General features: G+C 40.6%; 3 protein-coding genes across 3 annotated transcripts in view; all 3 read right to left on the minus strand.

Moving 5' to 3' along the window:
* The window catches only part of LOC140245059 (protein transport protein Sec61 subunit beta-like), a 231,514-nt gene extending 216,775 nt beyond the window's left edge, over nucleotides 1-14,739 (minus strand). Inside the window, exon 1 of the mRNA XM_072324656.1 lies at nucleotides 14,736-14,739. Within this exon, the coding sequence (XP_072180757.1) occupies nucleotides 14,736-14,737 (2 nt within the window). The 5' untranslated portion in view covers nucleotides 14,738-14,739. The remainder of the gene's footprint in view (nucleotides 1-14,735) is intronic.
* Nucleotides 14,740-14,810: 71 nt separating this feature from the next.
* On the minus strand, nucleotides 14,811-15,573 carry LOC140245579 (uncharacterized). The gene is made up of 2 exons (XM_072325145.1): nucleotides 14,930-15,573; nucleotides 14,811-14,874 (listed from the first exon to the last, which is right to left on the minus strand). Exons 1-2 carry the CDS (start codon nucleotides 15,571-15,573, stop codon nucleotides 14,811-14,813), a joined length of 708 nt encoding a protein of 235 aa, XP_072181246.1.
* A 16-nt stretch (nucleotides 15,574-15,589) lies between these two features.
* On the minus strand, nucleotides 15,590-18,909 carry LOC140245580 (uncharacterized). The gene is made up of 2 exons (XM_072325146.1): nucleotides 15,697-18,909; nucleotides 15,590-15,625 (listed from the first exon to the last, which is right to left on the minus strand). The coding sequence occupies exons 1-2, from the start codon at nucleotides 18,907-18,909 to the stop codon at nucleotides 15,590-15,592; spliced, it is 3,249 nt and encodes a 1,082-aa protein (XP_072181247.1).
* Nucleotides 18,910-20,219: the final 1,310 nt, after the last annotated feature.

Consider the following 20,219-nt stretch of genomic DNA (forward strand, 5'->3'; position numbering starts at 1 on the left):
AACACCTTATTACTGACACTAGGGTGAAAATCTCCAACAATGTCACCCTCCGTCCACAGAGACTTACCTGCGATTCCAGTAATGTACTGTATTGTCTGATGTGTGCACAATGCCCTCACGCTATCTATATCGGTGAGACCAGCACCAAATTCCGGATGCGCTTTAATAATCACAAATCGTCCATCCTGAAAAATCGGAACGACCTTCCCGTTGCCAAACACTTCAACCTCCCCGGCCACTCATTGAAGGATGTCAGAGTGTGCATTTTCGGGGGAGACTACACATCAGCAGAGGAAAGAAAACTCGCCGAGTTACGAGTAATCGTGAAGAGTAAGAGCTTTCAAGGTGAAGGGTTGAACAGGGATTTATCCATTCTAAACGGTTACTCATTCTTCCGTTAAAGAGAGGAATAAGTCATTATGAGGATTATAAGATATTTTTTTCAAAATATTTTTCAAAATATCTTTCTAATTGATAACTGTTTCACTACCACTGGTGTTGTGATAGAGAAATTAGTTGGTTATTCTGTCTGAGATTATGACGAATTATAGCGAATATTATGATTTCATGTCTCCATCTTAATAATCAATTTACTCTTATTTTGTATTATTTTCTGTAGATGGATTCACACTGTCATCCTATCACTCAGTTGTATGAGTCAATCAATTTCACACTTGCATGTTCAAATCTGTTTAGCTTTCAGCGAGACACCGAACTGTGGCTTTTGTAATTGACGATTTCATCAGTTTCTTAACAGGAATTATTATACCGACTTCTTCCTACCGATGATTTTTGTATTTTAAGTCATGAAACAATTTGATTGTTGGAGCGCTCTTTAACCTAATTTTGTAACTTATGGTACGTTGATGAGTACATATGTCGATATCTTAACATGTGATAATACAAAGTAATTGAACACCATTGTTACGTAATAAACATGTCAATGTCCTCCTCCTTATGCGTGGGGTACCTTGACTACATTGCGTCTACATGGCAACATCATTGTAAAGGGTACGCACTCTCATAGCAACCAATTCTGTGTATATGAGTGCGCGCTCTTCATGTTCAATTTATGTTTTGGTATTGACATTCCGCGTCGAGACTCCTGAAGAAGGTGGAGGCCACCGAAAATTTGAGTTGTTCAATAAACTCATTCTTATTGGCGAAATAATGCATTACTAGTTTATTTCTTGATTCTTCGCTATATATATATATATATATATATATATGAAGATATAATATATATGGATGTATATATATATATATATATCTTCATTCAAAAAGAAGAGTAATTACTAGTAAACGCAAAGATATATATATATATATATATATATATATATATATATACACACATCCATATATATTATATCTTCATTCAAAGAGAAGAGTAATTACTAGTAAACGCAAACGAATTCGTACATACTTGTAACTATACGGTCACTTTTTTTCTAATGGCCCAATAAGTGTGTTTTCACTGCCTCTCCTAAAAATGAAAAAAAAAAATCTTGAATTTGATATGATTTGAGTGTAAAGAGAGATAAAGGGGGCATTTCATAAAGCATATTGTCGACAAAGTTGTCGGACAAATTTTTGCTCTCAGCCAATCAGATGCAAGGATTTCAGTAGCTTGTAACAGTTTGTCAGAAAAATATCCGACCAAAACGCTTCATGAAATGCCCCCCAAATGACCTTTTTATTTTTTACCTCCTCTGCTCAGGATGTATTCTACCCATGTGTGAAACTGTTTTTATGTGTATTGATTTTTCATGTCAAAATTAGTAAAGAAATCAGTACCGTGGCAATACGTGAGAATAGGAACTACGTCCCTGTCCTCTATGATGATACAATTACACCCAAAGAGATTTTATATGGTAATCTCTTTGGTTACACCGCACTTACGCGCAAACATTGTTATGGAAGGTGACGGGATGACGCACATTACATATTATTTACACCTACACATGTTTGTCACAAGCACCAACAAGAATTTGTCCTCACGCTGTGTCTCAAAGATGTCTAAACTTACATTCGTCTATGTTTCACTTCTGATATACTTCAGTGTAGTATGTTAATATCTACCGCAGACGTGCCGACTTTTTCCCCCCATGACAATCTTACGCAAAATAGACTGATATTCACCATGCACTCTGGGAATGACATATTCTCATGGAGGTCTTAACGATTTTTTCATTTCACTTTCTTGTTTGTTTATATTTTCCAGCAAATACGTCCAATTACATATATGGCAATATTATAAACATATATGAAGATATAGGAATATAAATAAATATACACACATACATAGTATCATGCAATATATACACACACAAGAACACAAGCCCATGGTCAAAGACACACCAAACTGTCCCAAAATCAATAGTAATGATTAATGCCCTTAACCGCTATACAGTGATTTAGGGGGGAAAGAATTATAAGAACTCCAGTGATCCAAGCTACCCGTTTATACAGATCGTTGGCTTTGGATTATGTGATAATTTCCATGTAAAATACCACGGCATTCACACTATTGCGCCTATAACTTATAACGTTCCAATCAAACTCTCGGAAAGCTCATTGATCTTCGATGGGGGAGTGAGAGAAAGACAGGGTGAGAGAGGGAGAGATAGAGAAAGAGAGAGACGATGGCAACATCTAGCTGGTGTATAAAGTACGATGGTTGTTTACTCAGAGTGCGCCAATCCTGAGTTCTAAACGCTGAATATTTTGGAAATCCCCAGTGGATGTGTCCCCATTTTTAACTCACCGTTGTTTGCGATTCGTAATCACCTTTTCGTCCCTCTGTACGCAGCCAGTGACACAAACACCGCTCAAATAATAAGAACGTTTCCCTTCTCGTCTGAAGTAAATATGCAGAAGCGATGCCAGCTTTTTTCATAAATATCGGGCTTTTGAGAGAATCATGGTGCTTCGAGCAAAATGCATTTCGCAAAAACATCAGACAGAGGTGATCAATGAGAACTCGAAAATTTCACAAAGACTGCCGACTTTGGGCTCTGTAGAAAGAAGAACAGCCGCCTCCCTTCGCGAAACATACAGATCGTGTGTAAGCAGCGAAGCTGTCGCCTGCGCAGACAACACGCTCCACCCGTAGAATGGCGGGGAATACGGTGACGTGAATCCACATAAAAAATACAAGTGGGAGTCTTCTTCTGCGCAGACGCATTCAATGTCTTGGTTTGATCAGGCAAGCTGTCATTGTCTTGGATTACTAGATTCGAGATTCTTCTCACACAAAGAGTCGGGGTAACCTCACACCGATTTCTGAAATGCTTATAAAAAAACAAGCAGTGCCCACTGAGTGAGACAACACGAAATGTGACAAAAATAGCGAACGAATGGCGATACCTGTGTGCATACGTGGACATTTGACACATCATTGTTCATTTAGCTTAAATATTCGATAGAGTAATCTTGTTTACGGGCATCAGCTTGACTTAAATTTCCGTTGTTAAGAAATCAAAGAAACAGCCTAGTCAAATCACCTTTTTTTTGTTCTTTACGCGGAAACGAACTGAAAAGTGTAAGGACAATCGATCCCAGTGCTACAGGCTCCTCTGAACAGAGTTGTCTGTCTTTCGGATAGTTTTCCTGCATCAACTCTTTAAATCCCAATTTTCGGCCGCTCAACTCCTTCGTTTTCCTCGTAGTTTCTTCATTCCTTCCTCCACCATCTCCTATCTATCAGTTTATATATTTATCTGTCTCCTTGTCTTCGGAGATCTAACGCCTGAAAGGCCTAATCAACGTGATTACGAAGAGCTGATCGGCTACCCGTCTGCCAAGAAAGATTTCACGAGTCGCGTGTACACGTGTGAGCCCTCAGGCGGCGTTCCGTGACGTCAGAGACTTTGTGTGTGCATTTGTGGGATGATGTCTTCATTGATAGATTTATGAAAATTGGAAAGGTCTTGTGATCATCCTGCGTATAGACACCGTGATGCTCCATAATTATAGTCAATACAAGCAGGGCAATTAGTACACCTAAACTATTTTCTCTTTTTTTTTTTTGGTGGGGGGGGGGGAGTGAGCAAGGTGCAAAATAGAACAAACGTAAGTAGTCAAACATAATCATATTTAAACATATTGAAATAATCTTGTATATTTCAAAGACGGCTCAAACATTCGACAACGGAAGATTTGCTTGTGTATAGGACTGTCATATATTCAATGTATTATCATAATTTTCATGTGAACTGGACATAATTTCATGACAATAGGAATTGATAAGTATATGCAACGTAAAATGATTCAACAGGAGTCCTTTTTTTTCACTGCGTTTTCAATAATACTGTGGAGCCTGAATATTAATGAGTTTCAAACGTGGGATCTACTAGTATTCCACAAAACTACCTCTGTGTGTGTGTGTGTGTGTGTGTGTTTTGTAATGTCGCGAGAAGAATATTTCCATGGGGAGAGTGTATTATGGAAAATATAATTGACTGTATTTCAGTTTGCTCAAATGACTTTTTTGTGTCAAGAAGATGATTTATTACGTCCTCGTCTTGTTTTAATATCATCACTTTGGAGGACATTAATATATTTTTCAATTCGTTCCTGAGTACTATAACACAATCCCTCTCTACACTTCACGTGACTTCCTTGTCTTTGGAAAAGGTATCTAAGCAAGTCTTTGCAAGTCTGGCCTCTGGCGTCACTAAACCTTTTCTCTGACACAAAAATAGAATGCCAGTATTATTCGGGCAAGAGTGGAAATGGTGAACGAAGTGATCAAACGGTCCTTGATTAAAAACCTTGTTTTGACGTTGTGTAATCGATGCACGAGTTATCGTGTGAAAGCTAACACGAGAGAGGAGGGAGAAAAAAAAAGAAGAAGGGTGAGGGAAGGGAGGAAAGATCAGAGGGACCGAAGAAGAGGATGAGTAAAAGAGACAACGGCTTAGTTTAAAAAATATAGTTAGACCCTCTCAGCTTCCGATGAAATCGTCATCATCGTCTCTCATCCACCCCCCCCCCTCTATCATCATCACCATCCTCCTCCTCTCCCATCCAATCACCAATTCGATGCTGTCACCCTCCGGGGGTGATCACTCGCTACGTGTTCCTCATCGTCCGATCCATCCCGCCTGGGATTGGCAATAAATGAATTGTAAACACATGCACGGCGGGACTGCTAGTGATGAGCCGTGTGCTCACGAGCCTTCTCCCGGTGCATGTCTCATGCGGAAGTTGAACCGGAATTCTAATGACACGACCCTAATTGCATCTACTTAATTCTTGCATTAAGTTCAATTCAAGTGCTATTTGTTTCAAATTTTTGGTTAAAATGTCAGTGTTGCTTATAAAAAAGGAAACGAAAAGCAGATTCACGAATTATGCCAAAGAAACCGTCAAAAACGTATTTTTTCTTTATTTATTATATAAAGAGAGCGATTCATCAGGGGTCGAAATTTAGGCAGTGTTCCGGCCTGGAGATGTTTTACGGTGATACTATAATATAATCAAGCTAAACGTTGTTATAAAACAAAATACAGAGCGAATCGTTAGAAATTTGTCAGAAGTAACTAAGTTATTACCCCTTTCTTAAACCTAATGTACTCAAATATTTGCACCTTTTACAAGAAAAGAGCCCATATCCACTTCGGAAAATATTTGTATGGTCAAAATGACAAAACACCCCTCCTAGAAAAAAAATCACACCCAAAATAAACCATCCCTCAAAACCCCTATCTACAACAACAACAACAACAACAACAACAACAACAACAACAACAACAACAACAACAACAACAACAACAACAACAACAACAACAGCCAGTATGAAAAAAAAAACCAAACGATTCACATCAGAAAGTTGTAGTTTAGAGCAAGTTTGGAATTGCATAGCAGCTTTAAAAGCAGTCGCCACCTTCCCCGTATTAGGATTTTCTCTGCTTACTTTTCTAAGCTTCATATATAGCTGACTTGAAATTATTTGAATCGGAAAGATGGCAGATAGTGTAATGAAAGGTTGGGTACCATCGCCGAAATTGAAAAAAAGAAGAAGAAGTGTACGCTTGTGAACTAGAATTGCGTGCAGTTTGTTTGCTTTGATTTTTATTCTGTTTCTGATCACTAGTACAAAATCCTAAGCAGAGAGAAGAAAATAGCCAAATCACGGAGCCTTACATCCGCCAGGACTCGGAACAACACATGTGTTTGTTTGTTTGTTTTTTTTCCGCTTCAGGAAAAGGAAAGGAAGACGAAAGTTCATGGATTATAGTTTGCATGCTTCAAGGAACAGCACTTGGGAACACGACCTTTTCTTCCCCCCGTGCAGCAAATTTTGCATCCTTCGCTTACCTTCACTATTACCTGGGCAAGTTGTATGGGAAATGTGAGGCTGAAATTCGAAAAACCATAAAATATAATAGAAAGAAGGATAAAGAAGTCTACTACAATGGAAAATATTGCCTGAATGGCCTCAGAGGACCTCCAATACTTTATAAGGAAGAGAGAATCTAGAAGAGGGGAAATAATCACACCTCAATGCTCACATTTTCCCAATTTGACTTGGTAGGAGCCTGAAAATTTTCTGTAAGAAATGCAAAACGGCTTCATCGTATCGTCTTTCATTGATTATGTCACATGCGGCCAGCAGCGACGTCGAATTACGACGGTACTGTAAGACACGATGACAACAGAACATTTTCAACTTTAATGAGGAGATGATGTGATTTTCAGTTGCGTCAGAGCAAACCTGGACCGATTTGATGACTCTTTATTCTAGTGATATGCGGTGTCTTTTTGATGAGAAATATGTAGTGAAGTCATATAGAATCTAAATAATCAATTGTATGTATAATGAGAACCTATGAATATATACATAAGTATATATATGTGTGTGTGAGAAAAAAATATTTAAATATATAAATATGTTAAAGTTCTAAAAGTATGACCATGTCGTCAGATAAATACAAAGCATTTCCAATGTTTCCTCACTTGTTGCATAACAAGGAATATTCTGGAAGTTATCATTTAAATAAGTGCCATATTTTCTTATCATTTTCTCTTGATTCTCAGCAGGTTTATTCCCAAATTGACAGTGAATGGAGTCAGTCGTTTCGTGATCAAATTCTTCTTATACAATATATCATAATCATATACTAGTATATATTCATATAGAGGAACTGATATTTATCTCTGCCTCTCTTTGCACGATCATTCTTTTACCATCTGAGATGACACCATAATAATTGATTATAAGATATCCTGAAAAGCAATGATTTACACGGAACACTTATCGTTTCGTTGGATTATTACTACTACTTACTACTCATGAGGGGACTGCATTCTATAAGCTAGGCTTTTTAGCAGTTCCCTCCTTTTCCGATATCTTTTACTTGATACGATTCAGTTACAGTTTGCCCATGCATTTCCTTAAACTATAAGTATGTTTTGTTTTATTGTAGAAAAAGAAGAAGATGGTCTGCTTTAATCTAACAAAGTCACATTGTACTCATTTTTTATGCAAATGTCATATTGAATTGTATACTTTTGTCGGATATAAAATGAAATGAAATGAAATGAAATTTTTTACCATAATAGACTGGGAGGGGTGCGCATGCGCCCAAGGCTGCAGGCACATAACAAATAAATATAAATATTTGTAAATATTGCAAATTAATATATGATATTTTCTTTGTCAGTATTAATCGTTGATATTTTTTATTTTTGTCATTCTGTATTAATGTTTTGTTCAATGCCCAGGCTTGTTTGGGTGACATGAGAAAATAAAACTTCAAACTTCAAAACTCCAATTACTCCCAAAAACTAACACAAACACAAAAAGCAAATACAAACGAAAAAAAAAAAAAACCCGCAAGTTGAAATTCAAAATAGCTCACTTATCTCCCCCGCTTTGCTGTCTGCCATGTGAAGTGTAATAAAGAAAGCCCCTGCTGACACCTGTAGCGAATTTAAAACCTCCCACTTTATCAGCTGCGTGCCAAAAATATTTGGATTTGGTTTTTGCAGTACAAAGTTACTCAATTAACTCACTGGTTGTATGTTTTCCTCTTGTAGGTAACCTATTTATCTGAATTTTAATGCGTGTAAAGATCTATTCCACATACAATCAAGAAAAAACAAAACAAGAAGAAACACAAAAGTATGAGTCCATCCTGAATAAAATATATCAAAATGTATGTATATATAATTTATTTTTGCAAGCCTAAATTTATTATATAAACCCATATCATGACATGTCATTACATAACGACGAGCGAAACAGCTGTTGCGCGCATGTGCAGAACACTATTTTTTGCCTATAATTAACGTCGTTTTATCGTTCGCGTCACAGATCTAAAACTCGCTATCATAACGTGTAAGGATAGATAGATGGAGAAAGAGAGAGAGAAAAAAAAGAAGGAGAGAGAGAGAGAGAAAGAGAGGGCAAAGGAACTAATAGAAAGAAGTAGGGCACCACAAACATGACAGATGCAGGGAAAGTGAACTTATTTAGTTTAAAGCCCTTTTTGCCTTTTCCAAATGTCAGCGAAATGTCACGGGATGAGGCTTCGGCGTACAGCGTACTGGTTTCTTAACCCGAACAGAGACAGAAAATGCAATTTACCTCAAAGAGGTAGATCTGAACCAATATTTATAGGGTGGTATTCAGGAAAAATGTAAATACGCAAATTCCCGCCTCCCACAACATAGAGACGATAGAAGGTTTCCGTACAAAGAATATCAAAACGAATAAACGTTGGCACGTTTGTCATACACTAGTCATATAAGCTAACTTACCTTTACAAAAAACAAGAGGAATCCAAATGTAGCTATTCTGTTGACCTTCTACGACCGCATATAAAAAAATCGGACGTTTTCAAGTCGTTAGACTTTTTGATACGAGGTCATCTTTGAAGGATGAATGAAGGTAAAATGGGTGTTCAATAACACCATCATTTTCAAATGAGGGAATTCATTAAGGCCAACACAATCAGTGAATTTTCTAGGGAAAACCTTAGATTAGCTTACAGCCCACTGTCACTATCTGTTGCGTGGCTAAACCAAGATAGAAAACCAAGAAAAGATTATTATAAAAAACGGTACAAAAAAAACAACAAACCAAAACAGTCTATTTTTATATCATGCGTTGTTCCGATGGGGTTACTTTACGCTCGTGTTGAGCGTTTAATAGGGACATTCTGAAAGTTTTGTTAAAGAGACTTCGAAAGGACGGTATTGTATTGATCGCTCGTTCATCTATGTGATTTAGATTTTATTTGATACGATTTCGCGGGTGAATATATATAATAAGTATATATGTATATATGCATTATTCTATGTGACATACGTTTTTCTCATAAAAAAGACCCCACATATATCGATAGACTTAAAAGCAATTCATGGTACAGGTCTGCTCTGACGCAATTGACAATTATATCACCTCCTCATTTATGTTGAAAATGTTTTGTTGTCATCGTACTTTTTCCATATATATATATATATCTATATACATATATATACATACATATATATATATATATATATATATATATATATATATATATATATATATATAATGTATACATGGGGGAGGGGTATTGTTAGATTTAATATCAACCCTTGTCGAGCCAATGCAGAACCTGTGACGTACCATAATGCACCAAAGCCGGAGAATAGGCGTGGTGTTTCCTTCGTAATGACGCTCATACATCAAACGAAATCTCTCTGTCCCATTTAATTTTTTTTTTTCTACTTCTAATCTTGTCGCCTCACAAGCAACAGTTCATGCATGATGTATGTCCCGAACTTGCAAGTTCATTTCTTTTTTCATTGATAGATTCTTCTTCTCATTTCTCTTCCAGATAAACATTTCAAGTGGAACGCTATGTTCGTTATTCATGAGGATTCTAACTTTTAGAAAACAAGTGACGGTTTCGTAAAAGTATGTAGAATAAAATAGATGAATATGGAGTATTTGAAAAAAAAATCAAATACCTTTCGCAATTTTACAATCCAATTATATTTGTACCTGAGAAATGTTAATCAAGGAGAATAATCTAATTCCCCAACTTGAATCTGTGTTAGAGAGGATGAGGTAGGGAAAATCTGTGAGTAATCCAATATACGACATCTTTTAAGGTGTTCGTGGCTGATATTGTGGTCAAGGTGGACCTTGCCATCATTTTCGACGAAACTCTTACCTTCTCATACCTTGGCCTTTTGCGTTCCAACCGTACTGACATACTGCCTAATAATACCATGTTTACCTCATCCGTAATAACACCAAAACATTATCATTTCCTAGTTGACCATTAGTACACCTGCGTCAAGAGGGACATGATAATGGACGAAGATGAATATATTCCATTTCCTGTCCACAATGGTGCAAGGATTAGAAGCAGTGAGGTGCAAGAAATAAACTCAAATTGACGATCAAAAGTGCAGAGCTCTTTTATCTATACTACAAATTACTCTGCCCGGAAAGAAAAAGGGAGTGGGTGACAGATAGATAGATAGATAGATAGATAGATAGATAGATAGATAGATAGACAGATAGATAGATAGATGGATAGATAGATAGATAGATAAATAGAGAGATAGACATAAAGATAGATATATAGACATATAGGTTGATGGATAGACAGACAGATAGAGATAGATAGATAGATAGATAGATATAGAGAGATAGAGATAGACGGATAGATATATAGATAGATATAGATAGATGGATAGACAGATAAATAGAGAGAGGGAGAGAGTATTCAGATTCCTTTTGACACACTTTGATTTCAATCTATTCTCCATCGCGTTCTTCCCATTTTCATCGCTTCAATTCTTCTCTATCGCAGTTTGTTCGCACTTCCGTTGCATTTCTCTGGTTGCCTTTCGTTTTCTTTCAAGTTCTATTCCTGTATCAACGCATACACACCTCCTACTCTGTCTCACATTATACAACCGCGCAAAAAGCTGCGCTAAAAACACAAAACAAAAACAAAGTAAAGCAAACAAGAGAAGAGTTGAAGTGACCAGCGAAAATCAACAACAAGTAGGAATATACTGAAAAGAAGAGAGTGATATGTCACAGATGTCCCTTTAGCCAACCCAACTTGACCGATGATCTAGGCTTTTTCCGGTCAGTATCTCCCAAGGTGACTATCGCATGATGCATACTATTCTAATACATTGCAAAATTATTTTCTATAACGCAAATCTTTATGCATTAAGCGAATGACGTGAGAGAGGGGCGTAGGCGTGGGTTTCACAACAAAGAAACAACGAATATATAGCGAAATCAAGAGTGCCTTTCTACCCATTTTTTTTTTTCGGCAGTGCACAAGCACAAACGTGGGATAAGGTCCCCTTCCCCCCTCCTACACAACCCCCCCTTCCCACCTTCTGTTCGGAGACGGTTGCAAGGATTTGATGAGTATAAACGCATTCAGCACTTACAAAGACTTAAATAAATTCAGTCCATCATCTAAAGATAGAATGATATTTCGCCGACAAAAGCAGCACATTTAAAAGAAGATTATCGTCTTTGACAGCAGCTAATATTAACATTCGTTTTGATGACGTGCGGAATTGATTTGTGACTGTCTGTCTCTTTTGATTGTGCAATGTCCCAGACGTCATCGCATTATGTAGCGAAGAACTTTCCTGAACTCAGCTCAGATACGAATAAACAATCAGATAAATCCAAAAGAGAAGCCCTGCATCAGATTTCGAAGGTAACTGTCATCTCTGGAGGAAAGAGAGTGTATCATAGCATTCCATGTAAATTCTTTACTTCTTTCTTAAATTTTATTCAAATGCTATAAGTATTCATAGTGTGATGGATTCGTATGCAATCTCTTCAGATGGACACGTTGTTGCAATAAAGAACAAAGAAATCCTCGGTTTAACGTGATGTGGGTTCTTTATTCTGTTACACAGCATGTATCGGCGATGTGTAACTGTGCATATACTGCAAACTTGCGCTTGCTAGTGTGATACGTAGTTATATATATATATATATTCAACAACTGTGTTGGAATGAGTGGTTCCTGTAAGATACAAACAAGAAGAAAATTATTCATATAGCACGCCATACAAATCAGTATACTCTATTTCAATTCTACACAGAAATAGTAAGACGATAATGAATATTTTCTTTCTTTCTTTTCTTAAAGAAGCAATTTTGGCCAGAATATTCAAACAACATTTATATCCATTTTTACTAACTCAATGAGGGTGACTGTGTTAACTATCATCATGAGTATTGCCATTATGTATCTGGTGTAATCTACAAGCAGAATAAACATAATGAACTTTCAATATTCTGTCTAAGTCAGACAAATCATCGTCGGTTAATAAACTTATTTAACACAATCAATATATCTTGAATCTTATGATTGTAAACGCTCAATGCCACATCTCACAACAATGTCACTATAAGACGTCCTGTAGCAAATTGTGCATTAACAACAACGAGCATTAGATTCTCCCTAGCAACGCTTTTTGTGGTCTTAAATGAGACTATCACAGAATCTACAGCTAGACATATCACTATAACTTCAACTTTAATATCCCTCCGCGTGCATGAACTTCGTGCGTGGAGCGTTCCTAACACAACTATCGTAATGATATACATACGCGAAAAGATATAATCCAACTTATACGTTTTAACGTGAGCAATACATAATACCAGAAAACCCGTTTGAAACTCCACGGATTCACATTCACAATACTATCATTTCGGACCGTTCTCCGATAGGGAGAGGTCTTTACAAAGACCGTCCAAAACGTTCAACGTATTCGCATTAACACTTTCCACACCGCGGACCATGCACCACGCACGCTACACTGAACGTTAATGCAATTGAACAATACACGGAACAATAGACGCTTATACGTAGTACAGCGTATACGGCGATGACCTTGACCTTGACCTTGAACATACATAATCTTATTTCTCATTTACGGTTTTTCCTCTTAACTCCCTGACCATGGAAGCTTTGTTTGTTCCTTAAATGGTGCACAAATCATAAAAGAACGATTTTTGACATACCTTGGATTGTTGGACTTCGTCAGATTGTCCAAGAAAACCAAACTATAAGCAAACTGCTGTGGCCAACTGCTGAGCAAACTGCTGCTCTTGTGGAACGATTGACCGGAACTCTTTGCTAACAGTCTATAATTCAGACCCTAATTTTGAGACTCGTAGTATACTGTATCATTCCATGACATCCTGCCCCCTTGAACGTGACGGAAGTCACTTTATAAACACTCAAAACGTGTACAATAATGCGATTATTTACACAACAACGAACAGATAACTGCTCTAAGGTCGAGACCTAAATAGATCTAAAGTGAAATTCAAACCAGTTGACAAACGAACACTCAAATAGAATGTTTTCTAATGTCCAAACAGAGTAAAATTAAGTTTCACCGCCTCCATTAAGGCAAGAAATTGCTTGTTCGAGTTAATAACCAAATTCAAGAACTTAGTAGCCCAAAATGTTCTGATCAAACGAGGAAAGCCAAACAAAGGCTACACTGAATCCTTTCTTCAGATGAACGCGATTATTTACTCAGTCCTTCAGTTACACTTTAAATGTCCACTCTCTCGGTTCTCTTCATGAGAAGAATCAGTTTGGTGACAGGTCTCTTTGCGACTGACTTGTCTGCGTATCTAAGCTCGACGACGCGAACCAGCTCATCGTCTCCAGGGAAGGTCTGCACGATTTCAGCCATTCGCCAAGTGCCGCGCCTCTTGTCTTCTCCGATGACGAGCACAACGTCACCCGCTTGTAGGTTCTCTGCTGCACGTTGGTTTTTCGAGCGCGGTGAGAGCTTCTGTATGCAGTCCATCCAACGCTTCCAGAACTTGTCGACCATTGCGTTGCACAGCTCTCTCCGCTTCTTGAAGTCTCCATTGTACTGCGCACAGGGAACATCTGGGCTCGGAAGATCTCCTCTCCCGATGAGGAAATGATTCGGAGCAAGAGGGGGATGATCAAGTGGTGAAGATGACACAGCTGTAATCGGTCGACTGTTGATCAACCCCGAAATCTGGCAGAAGACTGTTTCCCATTCAGGGAAAGGCAAACGATCGGCTTTCACAAGATGCTTCATGGCTTTCTTGACTTCTTGCACCATGCGTTCGACAGCGCCCTGATGGTGGGGTCCACCAGGAGGCCCAAATTTCCACTGCACCTTGAAGCTACTACAGTGTTCCCTCAGTTCTGTCTGGTCCAGTCGTAGATTGAGCGTGTTGATCGTGTTGTAAGCACCACGGAAGCAGGTCCCGTTATCACTGATGATGGTGGCCGGTGCACCCCTGATGCTGATGAAGCGATCCAGGGCTTGCAGGAAAGCTTGTGTCGAAAGGTCTTGGACACAAGTGAGATGAACAGCCCTGGTAGCCGCACATGTGAACACAGCACAGTAACCCTTGGCAGTAATGTTGCGGCTGACCTTCACGTTTATCGGCCCGAGATAATCCACGAGCGTTGTCTGAAATGGCGGTGAGAAGGGCTTCACACGACACTCTGGGAGGTCCGCCATTTTCTGTTCGACTGGTCTCCCTCTATGCCTGCGGCACACGATGCATTCCTTCACCACGCGTTTGGAGAGCCTTGTGTCACCGACAACCCAATACCTTCTCCTCACTTCTGCCGCAGTCCTGAGTTGTCCTCCATGGAGAGCAAGGGAGTGTCCATCTCTGACAATCAGTAGACTGATGTGGCTTTCCCTTGGGAGGAGATAGGGATGACGAATGTCGTATGATATCGGAGCATGGCGAATGCGACCTCCAACGCGATACACTTTTTCTTCTTCGTCGAAGAACGGATCGAGGCGCATTATGTTGGCATCTTGAAAGTTGATGTCCTTCTGCGCTTGACGTATCCAGTACAACTCGGCCTCCTTCAGGAGTTTGGCAGACGGCCACTGCGAAATCTGCTGAGTAAGCTTCTTGAACCACTCTTTCTTTGGAACATCTTTCACAGATAACACTCGAGCTGTGACCATCTTCAGCCTTTGCCAATTCGAGAAGCTGGTGGGATCAACGATTGCGGTAGTGTGAGCCACTGCATTGACTTTCAGCGCTAGTGTCTTCGCATTTCGAACGTGGAATTTCTTCCTCTCTGGATCCGAAGTGTCTTCCTGGATGTTCTGCGGTGTCTTTGGCCAGGACTCAGGTGGTTGCTTCAGGTAAGTTGGTCCCTTGATGACCTCAAGCATTCCTTCCGCTGTGGTGCCTCTGGAGACGACGTCAATGACATTCTGATCAGTCGGCACGTAGGCAATGTCCTGGTGAGGGTCGAACTCTGAGGTGATTTCGCCCACTCTGTATGCGACAAACGAGCGAAAGGACTTGGACTGTCCCCGCAGCCACCTTACTACAGTCAAACTATCCGTCCACATCTTCGAATAGGAGATGTTGAAACGAAGGGCATCTTTCAGGGCAACCATCAGTCTTGACAGGAGGAGAATGGCCTGAAGCTCCTTCCTTGGCATGCTTGTTTGTTTGAGTGGAGTGAGTCGGGCTCTTGCAGCGACGAAGGACAACTGCACTTCCGTTTGTTCAGTCTCTGACCACCTCAACCAGACGCCGATGCCCATGGCATCTTCAGATGCATCACTGGCTCCGTGTAGAGAAACCTCTGGCAATGGCCTTTTCCCTCGCAATGTCTCAGGAATGAGACATCGTGGGATCTCTATGGTAGATGCTGCTTCCAAATCCACCTTGATCTCCCTGACGATTCGACAGAGCTCAGGTCTGTCGTTGAGTGGCGTGTCCCAGTCGACATTTAACTGCCACAGTTGCTGGAGTAGAATCTTCGGCCGGATCAACATTCCAGAAAGCATACCAAACACATCATAGTATGATGCGGTGTGAGCCAACAACTTGCGTTTGGTTAGGACAACATCTTCCATTGGCTTGACTTTTTTCACACTAAGTGTGTCAGTCGAAAGGTTCCATTTTGTTCCTAACACAGATGCGGTCTGAGTGTCCTCCTCAGAGTCACACACTTCCTGTGCGTTCGACTGCCACTTGCGAATGTCAAACTTGCCCTTAGCAAGCGTTTCTACAAGCTTGGCTTTCAGATTGACGGCTTCCTCGACATTGGTGACAGATTCACTCAGGTCGTCCATGTAGAATTGATCGGTGACGACTTTCTTCAGTTGCTCATCATCGGGTGCATGTCGATCTATGACGTGCCTGAGTGTGACAATTGCTGCCGTTGGAGAAGGCCTGTCTCCGAATGTCACAGTGGTGAGTTCATAGACTTGAATGGGTTGGTTCGGGTTTTCTCGAAAGACGTACCGATGGAACCTTGCATCTTCCGGGCTGATCTTGATTGCCTGAAACATTTTTCTGATATCAGCGATGACGCCTACTTCGTTCTCTCTGAAACGCAGAGCCACGTTGAACAGATCAGCATTAAGGTCTTCACCCTTCACGAGGTACTCATTCAAAGAATGACCTTGGAATCTTGCCTTTGCGTCGTAGACGATCCTGACTGGGGTAGTTGCTGAATCTTTCTTTACCGCAAAATGTGGCAAGAACCACATTTTTCTCCCAGCTTCTCTGTCTTGTCGAATTTCTGCGTCACTGACACGACGTGAGACACCTCTGTGTTGCAAGTCCCTCATCTGCTTGCAGTACACGTCCCACTCTTCAGGCCTGTCTCTGAACTGTCTCTCTAAGCCATGCAACCTCTTAACGGCGTAGTCGTAGTTGTCTGGCAAACTGTCAGGAGACTTCTTCCACGGCAATCTGACTTCGTACGAGCCGTCCTGACGCTGAGAAACACTTTGCTCCATGGTTTCGGTTGCTCCTCTGTTCAAGATCTCTGTTGAGCACTTACATCTTCTCGGTTGCAAGGCTGCTGTTTCCAGGCCGAGGAACTCCTCTAGGGGACCGATTGCCGACACGTTGACGTAGTTAAGCAGAGCTGTAGGGCCTCCTGAACGTCCTCCTTGGATAAACCATCCCAAGGGGCATCTCGCCGCCACTGGCTCGTCAGGTTTTTCCCCAAGGATGTACTCCTCCCATACCATCAAGTGTGTGTTGTCAACGCCAAGCAACATGTCGACAGTTTCAGACGAGGCGGCGTGAATATCCACTTCCCGTAGATGGTGATACTGCTGGAGGTCTTCTGCTTGAACGACAGGGGCTTCTCCACAAGGCTTATCTATTTCTGTGACGGAAACTGGGTACGACAAGTTTCCCCCGATGTCTTCGATGAAACAATCTAATAGTCGAAGCTTTCGTCTGATCCTGGTACCGCCAACCAGACTCAGATCGTGATCCTGATAGATATCTTTCTCGGTCTTGGAGAAGATGCCCTCTCTTACCAGGGTAGCCTGACTTCCACCGTCTAAGAGAATCCGCACCAGCTGACGGTTATTTCCGTGTCGCAGATATCCCATCACAGTGGGAAGGACGCTCTGTAGTGCGCCTGCGTCCTTGTTCGCGACAGTCTTCACACTCGCTGAAGTGGTGTGTGGACGTGTTGGTGGCACATTGCGATCCTGTGGAGATGACGAGCCTTGATCTCTCCCTCCATATACGACAGGGCAGATAGCAGAGAAGTGGGAATCATCTCCACAACTCTGAACCTTGCATGGCGACGCAAACTGACATAACTTGTGGTCGTATGGGGATTTCCCTGCAGGACAGTTGTCATGACCACATCTGCTGCAGATGTCATTCTGTTTCATGACGTCATACTTTCCCTTTAGACTGAGGTTCCTGAACTTGATGCACATTTTCAGGAAGTGCGTATTCGAGTTGACATGAAGAGGACACTTGGGAACCCCGGAACGCTTCCCCTCTTTAGATTGGATCTGTTTAGGTGGATTCCACGCTGCTGCATTTGAAGACTTGCTTCCTCTGTTTTGACTCATCTCACAGGTACTCGTCTTCTCTGGGAATGGTGACTTTGCCTTCTCTTGGAGTAGGAGGTGTCTATGTAGCCATTTGACCAAGCCTCCAAGGGAGTCACTGATATGCTCGTCTCTGACATCTCTGTAGTAGGCGATGCGATGTCCCTCAGGCATCTTTTGCTTGATCTGACTTAGCATGATTTTACTATTCAGCTCCCCAGAGAGGCCGATTGATTCGGCCTGCATCTCAAATACCTGCAAGGTTTGAACAAACCCAGTCATGGCACTTAGACTAATCTTGCCCTTGATTTCGTACGGCTTCAGGTTTTCCAAGTCACGAAGAAGACTGTCGACAACTCTGTCTTGGTCTCCGTACTTCTCATCAAGTACCTGCCAAGCCCTCTGCACATTAATGCAGCCCTTTATCATGTTTCGTTCACGAGCATTAATCATGGCTTGAGTGAGTTGGTAGAAACACTCTATCTCTCTGAGGTCAGCAGCACAATGTTGAAACAAGGTACGGAAACGCTGGTAGTCCTTGATATCACCGTTGAAAGTAGGAAATTTCATCTTCTGCATCTTAGGTGTGCAAGATGAATGTCGATGCATCGGAGAGGGCGGAGCTAAGGGAGCAATCGGTTCTGGACTTGTAGATCGGGGTTGCCATGACACAGTCTCGGCTTGCGGTGCCGGATCTTGAACAACAGATGGTGTAGAAGTTTGGGGAGTTGACGGCGTCACAGGCTGGGAGGTAGGCGGCTCACGGCAGCTTGCGGACCCAATGGACTTTCTCGCACGTACGATGGTCTCCACAAACCTACTCTCACACTCTCCCATCCAGGTCTCCTCTTCTTCGAATGTCGCTTCATCTGTTATATTTTCGACCAGCTCCGCATGCTTGCTTTCAACTTGTTTGAATTGACTTTCCGCCTTGGCTATGTATCCCTTTAAGGTGTCGACCTCACCAAAGGTGTCCTTTAATAGCCTGTCGATTGAGTTTAAGGTGCGTGTCAATCCCCCTTTGGTGTTTCTCCTGATCAACTTTAATTTCTCTACATCAGCCATGGTATGGTTCTGGAATCACAGCCTCTTGATGGTGAGTAAGTTGTTATAGCACGATAAATGTCAATAGTGCAAGTTGCATCCTGAATCCAATATATAAGAGTTGTTGAAGCTGTGATGGATTCGTATGCAATCTCTTCAGATGGACACGTTGTTGCAATAAAGAACAAAGAAATCCTCGGTTTAACGTGATGTGGGTTCTTTATTCTGTTACACAGCATGTATCGGCGATGTGTAACTGTGCATATACTGCAAACTTGCGCTTGCTAGTGTGATACGTAGTTATATATATATATATATTCAACAACTGTGTTGGAATGAGTGGTTCCTGTAAGATACAAACAAGAAGAAAATTATTCATATAGCACGCCATACAAATCAGTATACTCTATTTCAATTCTACACAGAAATAGTAAGACGATAATGAATATTTTCTTTCTTTCTTTTCTTAAAGAAGCAATTTTGGCCAGAATATTCAAACAACATTTATATCCATTTTTACTAACTCAATGAGGGTGACTGTGTTAACTATCATCATGAGTATTGCCATTATGTATCTGGTGTAATCTACAAGCAGAATAAACATAATGAACTTTCAATATTCTGTCTAAGTCAGACAAATCATCGTCGGTTAATAAACTTATTTAACACAATCAATATATCTTGAATCTTATGATTGTAAACGCTCAATGCCACATCTCACAACAATGTCACTATAAGACGTCCTGTAGCAAATTGTGCATTAACAACAACGAGCATTAGATTCTCCCTAGCAACGCTTTTTGTGGTCTTAAATGAGACTATCACAGAATCTACAGCTAGACATATCACTATAACTTCAACTTTAATATCCCTCCGCGTGCATGAACTTCGTGCGTGGAGCGTTCCTAACACAACTATCGTAATGATATACATACGCGAAAAGATATAATCCAACTTATACGTTTTAACGTGAGCAATACATAATACCAGAAAACCCGTTTGAAACTCCACGGATTCACATTCACAATACTATCATTTCGGACCGTTCTCCGATAGGGAGAGGTCTTTACAAAGACCGTCCAAAACGTTCAACGTATTCGCATTAACACTTTCCACACCGCGGACCATGCACCACGCACGCTACACTGAACGTTAATGCAATTGAACAATACACGGAACAATAGACGCTTATACGTAGTACAGCGTATACGGCGATGACCTTGACCTTGACCTTGAACATACATAATCTTATTTCTCATTTACGGTTTTTCCTCTTAACTCCCTGACCATGGAAGCTTTGTTTGTTCCTTAAATGGTGCACAAATCATAAA

Source organism: Diadema setosum, chromosome 22, assembly GCF_964275005.1.
Source record: "Diadema setosum chromosome 22, eeDiaSeto1, whole genome shotgun sequence".
NCBI classification, from domain to species: Eukaryota; Metazoa; Echinodermata; class Echinoidea; order Diadematoida; family Diadematidae; genus Diadema; species Diadema setosum.